The 17574-nt window shown below is 38.3% G+C and overlaps 1 protein-coding gene across 1 annotated transcript in view; it reads right to left on the reverse strand.

Annotated features, from left to right (window-relative positions):
* The window catches only part of CPO (carboxypeptidase O), a 31512-nt gene extending 18377 nt beyond the window's left edge, over window positions 1-13135 (reverse strand). Inside the window, exons 1-3 of the mRNA XM_027873477.1 lie at window positions 13056-13135; window positions 3505-3604; window positions 866-967 (exon numbers count right to left, since the gene is read on the reverse strand). Coding sequence (XP_027729278.1) covers window positions 866-967; window positions 3505-3604; window positions 13056-13135 — 282 coding nt within the window. The remainder of the gene's footprint in view (window positions 1-865; window positions 968-3504; window positions 3605-13055) is intronic.
* Window positions 13136-17574: the final 4439 nt, after the last annotated feature.

The following is a 17574-nucleotide window of genomic DNA, read 5'->3' on the forward strand; positions in this document are numbered from 1 at the left end:
TCTTTCTTTCTTTCTTTCTTTCTTTCTTTCTTTCTTTCTTTCTTTCTCTTCCTTTCTATCTTCTATTAAGAGAAGGTAGAGAAAATAAATGCTCATTAATTGGAAAATATCTTCATTTAACAGATGGGGAAACTGAGGTCCAGAAAAGTTAAATGATTTACCCAAGGTCAGACAAGCAGTAACAGAGACAAGGCTTAAAACTAGGTCCTCTGACTCCAAAAGTCAGTGCTATGTCCACTAGAATAGCAAACACTTTTATAAAGCTTTAATGTTTGCAAAGCACTTTAAATAAGATCTTTTATTTGAACCTTACAATACACCTGTGTGGTAAGTGCTACTATTATACCCATTTTATAGATGAGGAAACTGGCACAGGTTAAGTCACTTGCCTAGGGTTACATTGCTAATGAGAGCCTGAGGCAAGATTTGAACACAGGTCTTTCTGACTCCAAGTCCACCATTCGATGTACTGCACCACTTGGCTTCCATACCATACTACAGTATCTCATAGGGCCAAATAAGGCAAAGATCTGAACTGATGTCTCCTTCTCCCCATCACCTTTTAACCCTTCTCCTCGGTGGTTCTAAACACTGTGCTCTGCAGTCAGTGAACACTTCATGAGAATGCTTAAAAAGATTTTTTTTTTATATCTTGCTGTTGCTGTTCAGTTGTATCTGATGCCATTTGGGGTTTTCCTGGCAAACACTATTAAGTGGCTTGCCCAGGGTCACACAACTAGTAAGTATCTGAAGCCAGATTTGAACTCAAGATGCGTCTTCCTGACTCCAGACCCAGAGCTCTATCCACTGTACCACCTCACTGACCCTTTTAAATCTTAATAGTATTTTAAATCCTTTCACTCACCTTCAGGTAATACATCGGTCGGGCCTCATAGGTCATGCCTAGAAAGTGCTTTGTCACCACTTCACTGTACCTCCTTTCTATCTGAATCATCCATTTATAGATCTGAAATAGTCATAGAATGTGGTTTATATCAATAAGATCACCATCTGCCTATCTCAGCTGAAGATAACAGCTTATCTCTCTCAAATACAGAGAATATACCAAACTCTATGGAGTATGGAATAAATAAATTGCAACATGGTATGGAAAACATTTTTCAAAAATATCCAGACCTCTGATTTCAACCATGTTGCTTAACACTGTTTGGAAATTCCCTCCATCAATGTAGATTAGCAACTTCTCTCTAATTGATGGTTGTAGAGATTTGCCCGGGGCACTGAAAAGGGAGTGATTGGCTCACGATCACATAAGTAAATGAGTAAGAGGCAAAACTCAAATCTGGGGCTTCTTTTCTTTTTTTCCTGACATTTATTTTATCTATTATGTCATGCCACCTCTCATAGAGAAAGTCTAATGGCTTTAAACCAATATATAAGTACTATTGGCTTATTGGATTTTAAAAAGGTTTCTTTGCCATGCTACCCAGGGTACTTTCATAGGCATTTTTTAAAAATCACAATCATTGATCATCATTGAACATCACTCTAAAACAGAAGAAATCAATGAATACATCTGTCAAAACATTCACCAACCATAATTTCAAGGGGGTATGAAGTCACAAGGAAATTGAAATCCACATCAATTTGGAGAAATACCAAACAAACAACAATCATCCATACTTTGATGGACCACAGGTGGTAAAATATCAGTAGCTGATACGTCCAGGGCAGCTAAATCATATTAAAACTGTTTCCCTTTTCAATTTGGTAGTTGGGGTGGAGCTGGTTTAGATGATGAAGGAAAGGGGAGGGGGGAAGGGCGTCTTATGCTATTGCCTAAAATACAATAAACTCAGGTTTTGTGATGATCAATAAGATAAGAGAATTTTAAGAAGTCAGCAACTCAAAGAAGGCACCGTCAGAATGTCACTAAGTCATTCCCCATGCATATAAGTCATGATATATTTGGAAGCCCTGAATGAAATGAACTAGAGATGCTCATTAGAAATGCCAGTGATCTATTTCAAAATGATTACAATGTGATTAGCTTTCTTTCCCATTTGTGGGAGCTGTAGCCAAATAGAATCATAATGTAGGAATTATCATAACAATAATCATTATAAAGAGGCTTGGGTTTTTTCTGTGCAGTTCAGTGATCAGATACAACTGGAGAGAAGAAAAGAAAACTAGGCAAATAAGTATTATATAGCGTTACAAATAAGAATTTCAGATGTTGAAATTAAATACACAAATATATACACATACATGTACGTGGAACATATACTTTCTATAGTATTCCACACATGTATGCATACATGTATACATGCATATATATATGTGGGCTTAATATAGATTAGTATATAATTATAATTATATATGATATATTACGTATGGCTTATATATAATATGTAATAATATAATATATTATATATAATAAATATATAATTATATATTACTAATATATTAATTATACATTAATATATTGAATACATTTGGTAGACCCCATGGGGAGAACATAGACAAAAATCACACATGATGGGCAGACAAATGTAGACATACACATACTTAATACATATTAAGCACACATATATACATATACATTCACACATATGTGTGTATATAGACAACTTGGGAAGCTCTAGTCAAGCATACTGTGGAGATATATGTGAGCATGTATATATGTTCATAAATGTGTATGTAAATGCATGCACATATACATATAAATGTATGTATGTACACATATACATATATATGCATAGTGTGTATGTGTATAGTTTATATATACATGTTATGTGTGCATACATGCCTATGTATATGTGCATATATATGTATACATAAATACGTGTAATATTTATTTGGAGAAAACAATCAAATCAGCTTTGTCGTTATTGAAACTACTTAGGAAAAGCAATTTTAATGCTTTCCCACCTGAAAACAGTCCCTCTCCCTTGCATCTTACTAGAACAGGGATTCTTAATCTAGGGTCCACGAACTTTTAAAAAACATATTCGATAACTATATTTCATTATGATTGGTTTCCTTTGTAATCCAACATACTTTATTTTATGCATTTTTACATATTGTTCTGAGAAGAGATTTGTCAATGGGACCTATGAACCAAAAAAAAGGTTAAGGACCCCCAAAAATATTGCTTTCAGCTAAGTATGATTGGAGCAAAGGGCCATTCTCCCTAAACCCCACCCTCACTGCACAGGCACAGGCACACATATACAACCTCACCTTTACTCTCACTACTTAAACCTCTCAGGGATTGAGAAACAGGCATAAACTGTAATTTGGGTTATTTATACTCGTTTTTCTAATATCACAAAAGTTTGAAGGAGACTCAAAACATTCGTGATTTTGCCTCCCCCAACCTCCAACCTAGATGTATTCATTAACTCATTTTCATTTCTAGATGATATCTTTCCAATAGCCCATGCCTCTTTGCCTTCCATGGGGCCCTCCAAGTCATCTACCTCAGAGGTATTCAATTGTTTCCTGATAAGATGGCTGTGACCTCTTTGCATCCTTGCTCACCTCCTCAATGGGGTGATATTTCTTATAGTCATAGTCTTCCAAGTTGCTCCCGGAACTGTGTTTCTTCTTTAGCACTTCATGTCCATTATTTGCCAAGGTCCTGTGAAGGACAGCCATGAAAATTCCAAAGTCAATAGGATCATAACTTTAGAGCTGGGTGAGACCTCAGAATTCACCTAGTCCAACCCTCCTCCTTTTACATCTGGGAAAATTGAGACCCAAAGAGGTTGTGACACCTAAAGTCACACAGAGAACATCAGAGACAGGATTTGAACCCAGGTCTTCTGACTGTAGAGTCAAGTTCTGTCCACTAAACTAATCGGGAATATTGCGTTGATTAATAAATAGCCATTTTATGAAAGTTTTTACGTCCTCTGTTGAAAGGCATCACACAAGAACTCTGACATCTATACTATTAATTAATTTGTTTAGAAGCACTTGGTGATGCAGTGAATAGACCATAAGGTCTAGAGTCAAGAAGACATTAGTTCAAATCTAGCCTCATACACTTACTAGCTATGTGACACTGGGTACAACCTCTGTTTGCCTCAGTTTCTTCAAGTATAAAATAAGGATAATAAAAGCACCTACCTCTCAAGGTTGTGGTGAGGATCAAATGGGATAATATTTGTAAAAAGTGCTTAGCACAATACCTGGCACATAGTAATATAAATGCTTGTTCCTTTCTCCCTTTCCATTGATTTAACAAACATTTATTGAGGACCTTTTGTATATTTGACTCTAAGTTAAGCACTTCAGAGATCACAAAAAAAATAAGACACAGTCCTTGTTTTTGATGAATTTATAATTCACTTAGGGAAATCAAACAAATGAGAAAAATTAACAGCATAAATACAAAAACATGAGAGATATAACAAGGCTGTAGATGCTAAGTGCCAAGTAAATGGAAAACAATAACCTCAATCTACAATTTCCAAGAAAAAAGAGATCAATGTGGAGAAGAAAATCTGAGATTTGGAGGCAGAGAACCTGGGTTAGAATTCCAACTTTGCCACTTACGACTTACATGACTTAAGACAAAGTCATTAAAACTCATTGGGCCTCCGTGTTCTCATCTGTAAAATGAATGGGTTGCACTCCCTCTACGATCCTCTAAGATCTTTTCCTTAAATCAGTGCACCACCCAACTGGTAGAAGTAATGAGAGGTATATACAAAGGGCAAAGGCCTAATCAACAACAAGCTTATTACTCTTAATCACTGTAAATTCTTGTCTGTGAAGAAGAAGTATAATATGCAATCCCCATCATGAATGGTCTTCTGTGGATCACTTGTGCCCACTGTCGTAGAGAAGGCGTATGCTGAGCCAGTTTACAGACCAGGACATCTGAAGGCATCCCAGACCTATTATTCCTCAAACTTGGGTAGGTAAAGGCCCTTTATCCCTCTAAGAAGTTGGGACACTGACTACTGTACATCTCATTAGCATGCCAAAGTCCCATTTGTTATTGAAATTAACCAGACAAATTGCTCAACCAAGGCTGGCCACGCACCAGTGGTCTAGCTCTAAATCTCTTGCTTATGAACAGACATGTATCTTCCTGATTAACACCAGTATGTCTCCTTGTTAACTAAGCAAGAAAACCTCCAAACAGGAATTCATTACAACTTGACAATTTTAGCGATTGGCATAGCTATTTCCTGAGTAAAACCTTGTAAGTCTTGGCTGAAGGAGATCCTTCCAAGGACCCAAAATCAGGGACATTTTAATATTATTATGGGATACTAAGGAAGTTTACATTTCCAAACGAGACCCATATGAGATAAGTTTTCTAAACCAGAGGAGAAACACATACTTCTGAACGGTTACTCACCTTTTAAAGGGGGATTGTGGGGCTGATATGATTGCAATCAAAATGTGCAAAATGCAAAAAGCATTGGAAAGGGAGTTAGAACCTGAGTTTGAGAAATAGCCCTTGAAGGACAACCTTGGTCACTCCCCCAGACACACACCTTTTTTTTTTTTTTTTTTTTTTTTTGGTCTGAGAAGCATTATGGCAATGTATAGAGCTCTGGACTAGAAGCTAGGAGACCTCCATTCATATCCATCCCAATGTAAACACTTATTAGCTGTGTGACTCTGAGCCTTGGTTTTATCATCAGTAAAATGAGAATAATACTACAGTTATCTCTTTCACATCACAGGGGTTAGGAGTGCAGGGGTGAGGGGCATGGCACCCCCCAACATCTGGAAAATCCACATAAAATTTTTTGGCCCTTACTTCATACCAGAGAACAAGTCTGATGTTTTTCCTTTTTCTTTTATGGGGTGTTTACAGTACCTTATTGTAAAATTTGGGTGAAGTATTTGGTCATAAGCTCTGCATTGTCTGTGGCATCTGCAAAACTCCCCCAAAATTTCTGTTTAATTTTTTATGCCAACCAAGATGGGGAAAATCTCAATGTTGGAGGGATAACTGTACTAAGTAAGACCTATCACACAGGACTGTTGGAAAGATCAAATGAGATTTATTTAAAGGGCTTTACAAAACTCACAGTCCGGTGTAACTATAGTCTATTATTATTCCTGTCCATAAACAACTAAATGTCAAAAGAAGAAATGCCCTTTTACTGAGCCCAAGGTTCCCAGGAAAGCAAAAGGTTCATCGTCTCAACATTAACATTGAAATACTATTGTCACTATATGGCAGTAACACAGGGAGCGCCTCTGTCTCCAAAGAGCCAAAATGAGTATCACACAGAGAGTAATGGGGAGTTTGTGCTGTGGTCAGGCAAACTGCAATGCAGAATCAAGTAGGAACTTCTAAGAAGAATCGGAGAAAAGAACATCGTGAAGGAATTATCTGCCAGGAAGAGATGATGGGCTGGTCATGTGGCAAGAGCAAGACATGACATGTGGACAGCCAGAAGGCTCTGCTGGTACACTTGCTCTGATGCCAGGAAAATCCAAGGAAGTCCTCGAATATATTTGGTGGACCCCATTAGGAGAATTTGGGGAAGAACATGGACAGGAGTCATATGTGATAGGCAGGCAAGTATAGGTTGCAATCCGCATCGTTGGGAAGAACCCCGAGATTGATGTGATTACTTACAGAACCATTTGTACATTTTAGCATTGAGAGGAGAAGAGGGAGAGCCTTCTAAGGCAAGCAGAACAGTCTGTGTGTCATTGGGGCAGGAGATGGGATGTGTACAGGAAATAGGTGGGCCAATTTGTTTACAATGCAAAGTGCACGAGGGAGCACTAATGGGCAATTAGCCTGAGAAGATGTGTTGGAGTCACACTGGGTTGGATTTTAAATGCAAAAGAGAGGATTTTATATTATTAAGCAAGGGAATAGCATGTTTTCACATAGTAGAGGCACTAGTGGATAGAGATGGAAGGTTATAAATAGAGAAGATGTCTGAAGGAGCAAGCTCCCAAAGAAGAGAGGAAGGACTAGTACCAAGGGTGCGGGTAGAGGAACAGGCCTTGGCCCAGAGGAGGACTTCTTTTTCAAAGAGAGGAGCAGAAGAGCAGGAAGTAGGAAATGTTATTGAGGGAATCTCAGGATTATAAGTGAAGAAAAGAAGGAGCCCCTGACAGATGGCCTTAATTTTCTCAATCTTTACTGGAGAGGTGAGACAGGGGGGCCATGAACCTTAGGAAGAGGTTTGGAATAAATTTTCTGTAAAGTGAGTTGGAGAGGCAATCAGATAAAATTAAAAGGATTGTTGTATAGCAGGAAGGTCCCAGTTGAAATTCAATACCATGAATTTGTGGTGGACCCCAGCAGCATAGTTGCATGACTTTCTTCAACAATGTGACATAGTTCCTTTGTGGGAGCAGAGAAGGCAGATGGTAAGAAGTAGTGTAGGTCTGGAATTTGGAAAGGGATGAGCAGCAACCCAGTACAAAAGTGCAGGGGGTTTGAAGGTAGGGAATAAGGTAAAATGAACTTGTCAATTATAACTGTAAGTATTTTCCTATAATGAGACAAATTCTTTCCCTGGTAATAATCACACACTCACAATGAAGGCTCTTTCTATCCACATCATATCAAAGAGCCAGTTTAAAAGTGAAGAATGGAGTCAGCCAACTGGCATTTTGTCCACAAATAATGCATGGACTGATTTTTAGACTGAATTTGAATGAATATGGCAACCTAGTAGAGACACAATTGAAGTCACAATGAGGTATCAGTTAAGACACGTTACACAAATGCAATAATTTACTAGAAGATGAAAACAAAGCAAACCAAAATAAAGTCAATTTTGGCCAAATATTCTTTTCTGTGGGACACAATACAACTGGATAGATTGAATTTTTCACTTCTGACTTGATTATTTTGTAATCACATAGAAACGTCTGTAGTCACTGACAATAATGATAATATCAGCTCACATTTCTATGTGCTTTCCCCTCAACAACCCAGTGTGAGAGAGGCAGTGCAATCATTGTTATACTCATTTCACAGGTGGGGAAACTGAGGTTCGGAGACTTTAAGTCACAACCACTTAAAGCAAATTCAACGTATGAAATATATGGTTACAAAAGTGATAAATTAAAGGATTTACTTTAAAAAAGGATACTTTGCTTTTAAAAGATTCTCCTATAAACTTAAATAGTTCTCTCCCCAAGTAAAGTTATAATATACAAAGGTCAAATTTATATACTTTTTTATATATTTATGGTGCAGTAGAAGGAGCATTAGACTTGGTCAGAGGAACTGGGCTTAAATTCTGCCTTTCCTACCTATTCTCTGTCTGACTTTGGGCAAGTCACTTAAGTTTTCCATGTCTCATATTCCTCCCGGGCAAAAATGAAGTGGGGTAGGATAGATGTTAAGCAAAGTTCACTTTCAGTGTTAAATATTGTACTTAACACAGAAATAATTGCCCAAATAGACCATAGTAGCTGAGAGTTCAGAGGCGGGACTGGCCTTCTCCTCCCCGCCTCCAAACTAGAGTCATCTAGGAAGCTTCATAGCAGAAATATGGTTGTAGTTGGGTTGGAGTTTTATCACAACCTTGAAAATAAATGCAAATATTTATTCTTCCATGAACTATCTAGTGCTTTAAGGTTTGCATAGTTCATTGTGACCTTTGACTAATTTGTACAACTGAGAACACAAAAATGGCAGCCATTGAGCATTACTACGGCCATGGTTTAACAAACTTTTAAGAACTGGGCTTTTCTACCTACATCTGGACAGTCTAAACACTACTCAACTTAATTGAATTCCATTAAAAAAAATCTATTTATTTATTTATTACTATACTGAGCTAAGTTCTAGAGGTACAAAAACAAAAATGAGAGTCCTTCCTTTCCAGAAGCTTACATTCTGCTGACAGGATACAATGTGTACACAGATATGTAAATATAATGTATATACAAAGAAATACAATTTAATCTGGAAGAAACAGTGAGGAGTGGGGGACACCTGAGATGTGCTTTGAGGGATTCTATCAGGCAGAGGTAAGAAGGGAGCACATTCCAAACACGAGGAACAGCCTTTCCAGAAGCATGGGAGATGGAACGTTATCTCTGGGGAAGTTAGCTGACCATTTTTTACTATAACAGAAAGTGTGACTATAAAATTAGACTGATCAGATAAGCAGGGGCCAGGTAACATAGGACTTTAAATCTTAGGCTGGCCATCTCAGGGAAGGGACAGGGGAGGGACAAAGGGAGAGAATCTGGAATTCAAAACTTAAAAAAAAAGAATGTTAATGTTTTTACATATAAATGGAAAAAGTTATTCAAAAAAAGTTAGGCTGAATTACAAAGTGAAAGAGGACAAAAAATAAGTTAGAATAATAAATCAAAGATCTTGATGGATAAATAAATAAACTTGTTAGATTATTATTAGTAGGTTTCTCATCCAGATCCCTTTCAATGAAAGGAATACCTAGAGTCTAATCTTGGGCTTTTATTTTGTTTGCTGTGAAGTGGTTGTCAGCTCCTCTAAATAGGAGTTCTTAATCTCGGGTCTGTGAACTTGGATTTTGTAATAAGTATTTTGAGAATTATTTTTCACCAGTTTCCTTTGAAAACCTATGTATTTTATTTTATGCATTTAAAAACATTTTTCTGAAAAGGGGTCGATAAGTTTCACCAGACTATCAAAAATATCTACAATACAAGAGGCAAAAAAACTTTTGTTCTACAATAATACATGGATATATTTGGCACTTGAATGAAGTCATTTGTCATAGGGTCAGTTCCTCTTATGGCCTACATGAATTGGGGGCAGAAAGAAGAGTCATTACACTGGTCTTAGAGCTAAAAAAGGCCTTAGACATCACATGGTCCAGCTCTCTTCCCCCATTACCATTTTACTGACGAAAGGTCCAGAAGAGCTAAATGATTGTGTTAATATTTCTCAGGATCCTGGTAAGCATATCCCTCAGGCCCCTCACTCGCCATTTTCAGACGTTATCTTTTTTGAAGTGATTGGCTTCTAGACCAGGGCAAGGAAGGATCAACAATTCCTTCTTTCTTTCTACTGAGTTCATCTACGATGGGAAAAAGCTGACCCTCCAGTGTTCAGGTGAGGGCTTTTGATATTAAAAAGAGCTTACCCTTTTAATATCGAACCAAAATATGATACTTTATCTCCCCAAGTCAAATAGAACACTTAAGCCAATATTTAAACCCCTCATTTGGAGACTGCTCTTGCTTTCACCTGGTCAATTTCTAGGTTGATGCATAATACATGAGGAATGGGAAGGAGAAGGAAAGCTAGCTAATCCCCCAAATTAGCACCCTTCTTATTTCACATGATCAAATGGAAGGATTATTGTGTTTTGTGTATTCTTTTTGAACTGGAACTCATAAAATGTTTAACAGAGAAAATGATTCTTTGGGACTCATCATTAATAAATTCCCCAGATCAAAGATCACCAGCCAGAGTTTTGACAGGCATCCACAAAGAGGGTTCTATATAACAAATACTGGTGCAAAAAAGGTATTTGGGGGCCCTCACGGGAAAAGAGGCTACTTAGGCATTTTATGGTGTTTTATTTTCAAAGCAATTAACAGAAGTCTAGTGAGTTTGCAGAATGGGAATGATAACCAGTAATTGCTGTGTTGTTTTTTCTGTTGGGTTTTTTTTTTTTTGAGCCAGTAGGAATCATAAAACAAGGAGCATTTTGTTTCAATTCTGGTAAATGAAAATGAATTTGAAAATGATCAATATGGACAAATGGACACATTCTAAACTGTTGTTTTTCCCTAGGTTCTATAATGAGGTGAGGTCAGCAGGAAGCCAGCTCATTTGAAGGCCCCTGACTGGGGTCAGCCACTTCATGAGCTACACAGGCCATGGTAATCATCTTTATTATTCTTCTGTCCAACCCCTTGTGAAGTTGATGAATATTCTTAGCTCTGCTTGCAGATAAGGAATTTCAGGAACAAAGAGTATTGCTATCAGCAATGATGGCAATAGTCATAATAATGGTCACGATGATGATGACGATGTGTAGTGAAAGGAGCGCTGTAATTGAAGTTAGAGGGCTCCTAATCAGATTTGGACTTGAGTCCCAGATCTGCAACTCTCTGTTGCCTTGGGCACATTAATTCATTTTTCTGGGCCTCAGTTTCCTCATATTTTAAACAAGATGGTTGGGCTAGATCAGAGGATCTTAAACCTTTGGTAGTCTGGTGAAACCTATGGACCCCTTTTTAGAATATTTTTTTAAAATCCATAGTTGAAGGAAGTGCTAAATTTCAATTAGGAAATAATGAAAAGTAATAAAGAAGGTTATAAAAAATAAAAACATGTTTTCTCCCTCATTTGAGTTCATAGACTCCCCCTCCCCCTTTGCCTTGAAATCTCTCCACTACTCTCAATCTAGATTAGCCTGGGCCAAATGACCTCTCAGGTTGCCTCCCAGTTCTAAGTCACTGGTCTTATGACCTTAAGAGTAATTCGTATTTACATAATGCCTTAAAGCTGATGAACATGATGTCCTCAAAGCAGCCCCACGGGGCTATACAAGTATTATCATCACCTTTTGCAGATTAGGAAACAGAGGCTAAGAGAAGTTAAATAACTTCCCATGGCCATATGGGCAGTGCTGAAGTTGGAGTTCATCTCCCTGCTTTTGACTCCTTCCCATGCTGCCTCTATGAGGTAGTGTATCATCTGTGTGTAAGATGAAGTCCTACATTTGGCACAATGGAAAGAATGCTGTCTAGTGTCAAGGGACCTGGAATCCCATCCTGCCTCTAAGGCTTACTACCCTTGTGATCTTAGGACAAGTCACTAAAACTCACTCTGTCCTCATTTTTCTCAATTAAGTGACATCTGAGATCCAGCTAACTCTAAATCTATGATCCTGATAGGGCAGCTAGGTAACACAGTAGGTTGAGTGCCTGAGCCTGATGTCAAGAAGACTCACCTTCCCAAGTTAAAAAAAAAAAATCTGGCCTCAAACACTTACTAGCTATGTGACCCTGGACAAGTCACTTAACCCTGTTTGTTTCAATTTACTCATCTATAAAATGAGGTGGAGAAGGAAATGGAAAACCACTCCAAGTATCTTTGCAAAAAAACCAAACCAAACCCAGACAGGGCCACAAAGAGTCAAACACAACTGAAACAACTAAACAATAACAAAAATGATCCTGCTAGTGAAAAAAAAATGTTCAAACACATTATTTGGTAACATAGAAAACCCAGATCTCCGCAGTTTGACTGAGTTTAATCTATGTATGATGAACTTGTCCCCAGTCACATAACATGTTGGGGGCAGGGAGGAGAATGGAATTTGGGATGATCTAAGACTAAGTCTATTTGCTCAGTCTATTCAATCATATGGCATAAATCCATGTTGGCAACAAAGAACAGGCTGAGAGTAGCACGTCAAACAGACTAGATAAGTGAACCAGAGCAAGCAAACCAAGAGATGATGAAAACATGAAATATGTATTTCTTTCCTTTTGCCTTTAACATTCACACTTTATTGAACTAAGGAAAAATCTTTCAAAAAACTAGCATGTGCTAAGCAAATGTCTGCTGTTAGATATTATTTCCTTTTTTCTAAGTAAATTTGGTTAATAAAAGTTCCAGTGCTCCTATCACTTTTATTGCTGAAGAGAAGAAAAGTGTTTATTATGGAATGCTTGACTTCCATCAAGGTTCAGCTGATATGTCAATTAGTGGAAGTCTTTTCTGATTCCCCTAGCTGTTAGTACCCTCAGCATCCTCAAATAATCAGGAGTCTTTTTATCTGAATATTTACATGTTGTTCCCTATCTCCCCTACCCCAGCAGAATATAAATTCTTGAAGGGAAGGGACTGTTTTTCATTTTGTCTTTGTATCACCAGAGCTTAGCAGAGCATCTTACTTGTAGTAACTGTTCATTGGATTGGATCTTAAACGTACTGTAATGGCCCAGGACTGGACCCCTTGGACTGTCCCTCTCTCCCCTTTATATTGCTAAAAATTTTCTACCCAAACTATATACAATAATTTCTTCTTCCCTAAAATGACAGGGTTGGTCTAGGTACCCAAGGTCACTTCCAGCTCTAACACTATATGTCTCTACAAGCTTCTAAATTCCCCTTTCCATTTCATACTCACCCATCATTCTTCACTTTCAGTCCAAACCTTCGAGGGACAAGAATCCCCAAGAGACAAACAGTCCAAAGCAGCTTCTTCATTCTTCTGCAGAGATATTATAGCTGCCTAGGCCCCACTTACAGGAAAAGATGTCTCAGATAAAATAGGAAAGGACCATTGTCGCAAATCAAGATAAAGTAAAGCACAGCCAGGCCCTCTAATTTTTATGACTAACCTAAGTGAGCAAGTCTAAAGTCAGGGTGGGGTAAACCAAGCAGTTGTGAGTCCTGGTTCCTATGAATTTGGCACAAATCCCTTAGTTTCTAGTTATGTTTTTCTTCCATCTCCTCAAGCCCCTTTCCTGATCTCCTTCTTTCTGATCAGTAGAGGAACAAGAAGGTCTTTAAACAAGATAAAAATAGCTGGCAGATATATAAAGATAACGCAAAGAATTTTATGTATATTACCTCATTTGAGCCTCTTTGCAACACTGCGAAGTGGGTACTATCAGCATTATTATCCCCATTTTACAGATGAGGAAATGGAGGCTCAGAGAGTTTGAGTGCCTTGCTAATGGTCACACTGCTACTAAGTACACACTAAGTTACTAAGTACCAAAGGAGTTGGGATTTGAACCCAAGGCAGGTGTTGAAAGAGAATGTAGGGCAGGTGGGACTCTTCTTGTATGACAGTATCAAAAAAAGAGGAATGATTTGATAGGTAAAAACAGTCGAGATTCAATCTAAAGGCTTGGATATGCATAAACAAGTGGGTTATGGTGGAGAAAGTGTGAGGTTTGTTTGACTATCAGGCAGGATCTAGGGCTAGGGGTCTGAGACAAGGCAAGATGGCATAAGGTTCTGTTCCCAGCAGACCTAATCCAATGGAGAAGGTGGGGGATGCAGTAGAAGAAATCAGTGCCCCAGAGTAGATGTCATGGGAAATTCAGAAGGGTAGGAAACTCTTATCCCATGGCAACTTGAGTTCCTCTCAATCACCAGATCTTCCAGTTCCCTGCATTCCTGACTGACTCTTGGTCACACTGGCTTCTGTTCTTGTTCTTCTACTATACATCAGCAGCCAGGTGATTATTCTTAATGTGGTTTCCACCAAACTTGTATATCGGTGATCATTTCTGACTGTTCTCTTTGCATTGGTGTCCCACCTATGGTGCTTTCCCTCCCCTCACTCCCATACCCTAGGCTTTTTTTTTTTTGGCTAGGCAATCAGGGTTAAGGGATTTGCCCAGGGTCACATAGCTAGTGAGTATGTGTGTCTGAGACCAGATTTGAATTCAGGTCCTCCTGACTCCACAGCTGTTGTTCTATCCACTGTGCCATCTAGCTGCCCCTACCCTAGGCTTTAATAGCTATGTTTAAATACCATAGGACAAAGTCTAAATCTTATAACAATGAAACCCAGAGAGGTTCAGTAAGTTCCCCAAGGGCATCTTGGTCATGTAGCAGAATGATTCCTGGGGGACCTGATACTCACTGACTTTTATCTGTAGTAACTAAGGTCTTCCCTAATTGATCCTGCTCCTGAGATGGTTCTTCCAGATCATAAAGAGACTGGGACTATTAAGAAAGAATTGGACAAATGGAAAAGGGGGTACAAAGCTCACTGAAGAAAATAATTCCTTAAACATTAGAATTGGGTAAGTGGAAGTTAATGACTCATGAGACATCAGGAAACAATCAAACAAAATCAAAAGAATGAAAAATGTGAATTAATTCACTGGAAAAACAAATGACCTAGAAAATAAACCAAGAAGAGATAATTTAAGAATTGTTGGACTACCCAAATGTCACTATGAAAAAAAGAGCCTAGACATTATCTATCAAGAAATTATCAAGGAAAATTGCACTGATGTTCTAGAACCACAGGATAAAATAGAAATGGAAAGAATCCTCCTGAAAGAGATCCCAAAATGAAAACTCCTGGGAATAATTGTAGCAAGTTCCAGAGCTCCCAGGTCAAGGAGAAAATAATGTAAACATCCAGAAAGAAACAATTCAAATATTGTAAAGCTACAGTCAGGATAACACAGGATTTAGCAACTTCTACATTAAAGGATCAGAGGGCTTGGAATATTATATTCCACAGGGCAAAGGATCTAGGATTACAAATAAGAATCACCTACTCAGCAAAATTGAATATAATCCTTCAAGGGGTAAAAATGGATATGTAATGAAATAGAGGATTTTTTTTAGTTTTCAACATTTACTTCCACAAGATTTTGAGTTCCAAATTTTCACCCCATCTCACCCCTCCCCCCACCCCAAGATGGCATGCGTTCTGAATACCCCTTCCCCTGCTCCCCCATTTGTTCTATTCTTTCTTTTGACCCTGTCCCTCCTCAGAAGTATTTGCTTCTGATTACCCCCTTTCCCAATCTGCCCTCCTTTCTATCATCCCTCTACTCTCTTGTCCCCTTTCCCCCCTTTTTTCCTGTAGGGTAAGACAGATTTCCATACCCAATGGAGTGTGTATGTTATTCCCTCCTTAAGTCAAATCTTACAAGAATAAGATTCACTCATTCCCTCTCACCTTTCCCCGTTTCCCCTCCACTGTAAAAGCCTTTTCTTTTCTGTTTTTTTGTGAGATAATTTACCCTGTTCTACCTCTCCCTTTCTCCTTCTCCTAGTATAATCCTCACTCATCCCTTAATTTTATTCTCCAGATATGATCCCTTCATCTTCAATTTACCCTGTACCCCTGTGCCCTATGTATCTATCTATGTATCTATGTATCTATGTATCTATGTATCTATGTATCTATGTATCTATCTATCTATCTATCTATCTATCTATCTATCTATATACATATAATTTTTTCCCTCCAACTACACTAACACTGACAAAGGTCTCATGAGTTAAAAATATCATCTTTCCATGTAGGAATGTAAACAGTTCAACCTTAATAAGTCTCTTATGATTTCTCTTTCCTGTTTACCTCTTCATGTTCCACTTGAGTCTTGTATTGATTGGAAGGTCAAATTTTCTATTCAGCTCTGGTCTTTTCATCAAGAATGCTTGAAAGTCCTCTATTTCACTGAATGACCATTTTTACTCCTGAAGAATTATACTCAGTTTTGCTGGGTAGGTGACTCTTGGTTGTAATCCTATCTCCTTTGCCCTCCAGAATATTATATTCCAAGCCCTGCAGTCCCTTAAAGAAGAAGCTGCTAAATCTTGTGTTATCCTGATTGTGTTTCCACAATACTTGAATTGTTTCTTTCTGGCTGCTGGTAATATTTTCTTCTTGACCTGGGAACTCTGGAATTTGGCTACAATATTCCTAGGAGTTTTCCTTTGGGGATCTCTTTTAGGAGGAGATCAGTGGATTCTTTCAATTTCTATTTTGCCCTCTGGTTCTAAAATATCAGGGCAGTTTTCCTTGATCATTTCTTGAAAGATGATGTCTAGGCTATTTTTTTGATCATGGCTTTCAGATAGTCCAATCATTTTTAAATTCTCTCTCCTGGATCTATTTTCCAGGTCAGTTGTTTTTCCAATGAGATATTTCACATTGTTTTCTAATTTTTCATTCTTTTGGATTTGTTTTACAGTGTCTTGATTTCTCATAAAGTCACTAGCTTCCAATTGCTGTATTCTAATTTTTAAAGAAGTATTTTCTTCAGAAATCTTTTGGACTTTCTTCTCCATTTGACCAATTTTGCTTTTTAGGGCATTCTTCTCCTCATTGGCTTTTTGGACCTCTTTTGCCATTTGGGTTAGGCTATTTTTTAAGGTGTTATTTTCTTCAGTATTTTTTGGGGGGGGTCTCCTTTAGCAAGCTGTTAACTTGTTTTTCATGATTTTCTTGTATCACTCTCATTTCTCTTCTCAGATTTTCCTCTACTTCTCTTACTTGCTTCTCAAAATCCCTTTTGAGCTCTTCCAAAACCTGGGACTGATTCATATTTTTCTTGGAGGCTTTGGATGTAGGAGCTTTGACTTTGTTTTCTTCTTCTGGTTGTGTGTTTTGATCTTCTTTGTCATTGAAGTAAGATAATATAGTCTGATTCTTTTTGCGCTGCTTGCTCATGATCCCAACCAATTACTTGAGGTTTAAACTCTTTGTTAAGGTAAAAGTCTGCTTCCAATGTGGAGAATGTACTGTCCCAAGCTTTGGGGGTTTGTACAGCTGTTTTCAGAGATACTTCTAGGGACCTGAAAATTTTCAGGTCTTCCAAGGTGCTATGATAAGGGGTGAGGTGTTTCCTCTCCACCACCACAACAAGCTCCACCACACCAGCACTCCTCCTTGCCCCAGGACCACCCCTCAGAACTGTGACCCAGATCCAAGCACGGGCAAAACAAGAGATTTCCTGCCTCAGCACTGGCAAAGAGATCCTTGCAATCCCCCTCTGATCACCCTCTCGATTCCCCTCAGTCTGTGGGCCAGAAGCTCGGGAGGCAGCTACTGCCCTGGACCTAGCTTCTCTCTCTCACCACAGTCATAGACTTTTCCCACTGACCTTCTAAGTTGTCTTTGGCATTTGTGGGTTGAGAGGTCTGGAAACCACCACAGCTGC

The sequence above is a fragment of the Vombatus ursinus genome, unplaced genomic scaffold, assembly GCF_900497805.2.
Source record: "Vombatus ursinus unplaced genomic scaffold, bare-nosed wombat genome assembly UNPS02014802.1, whole genome shotgun sequence".
In the NCBI taxonomy this organism is placed as follows: Eukaryota; Metazoa; Chordata; class Mammalia; order Diprotodontia; family Vombatidae; genus Vombatus; species Vombatus ursinus.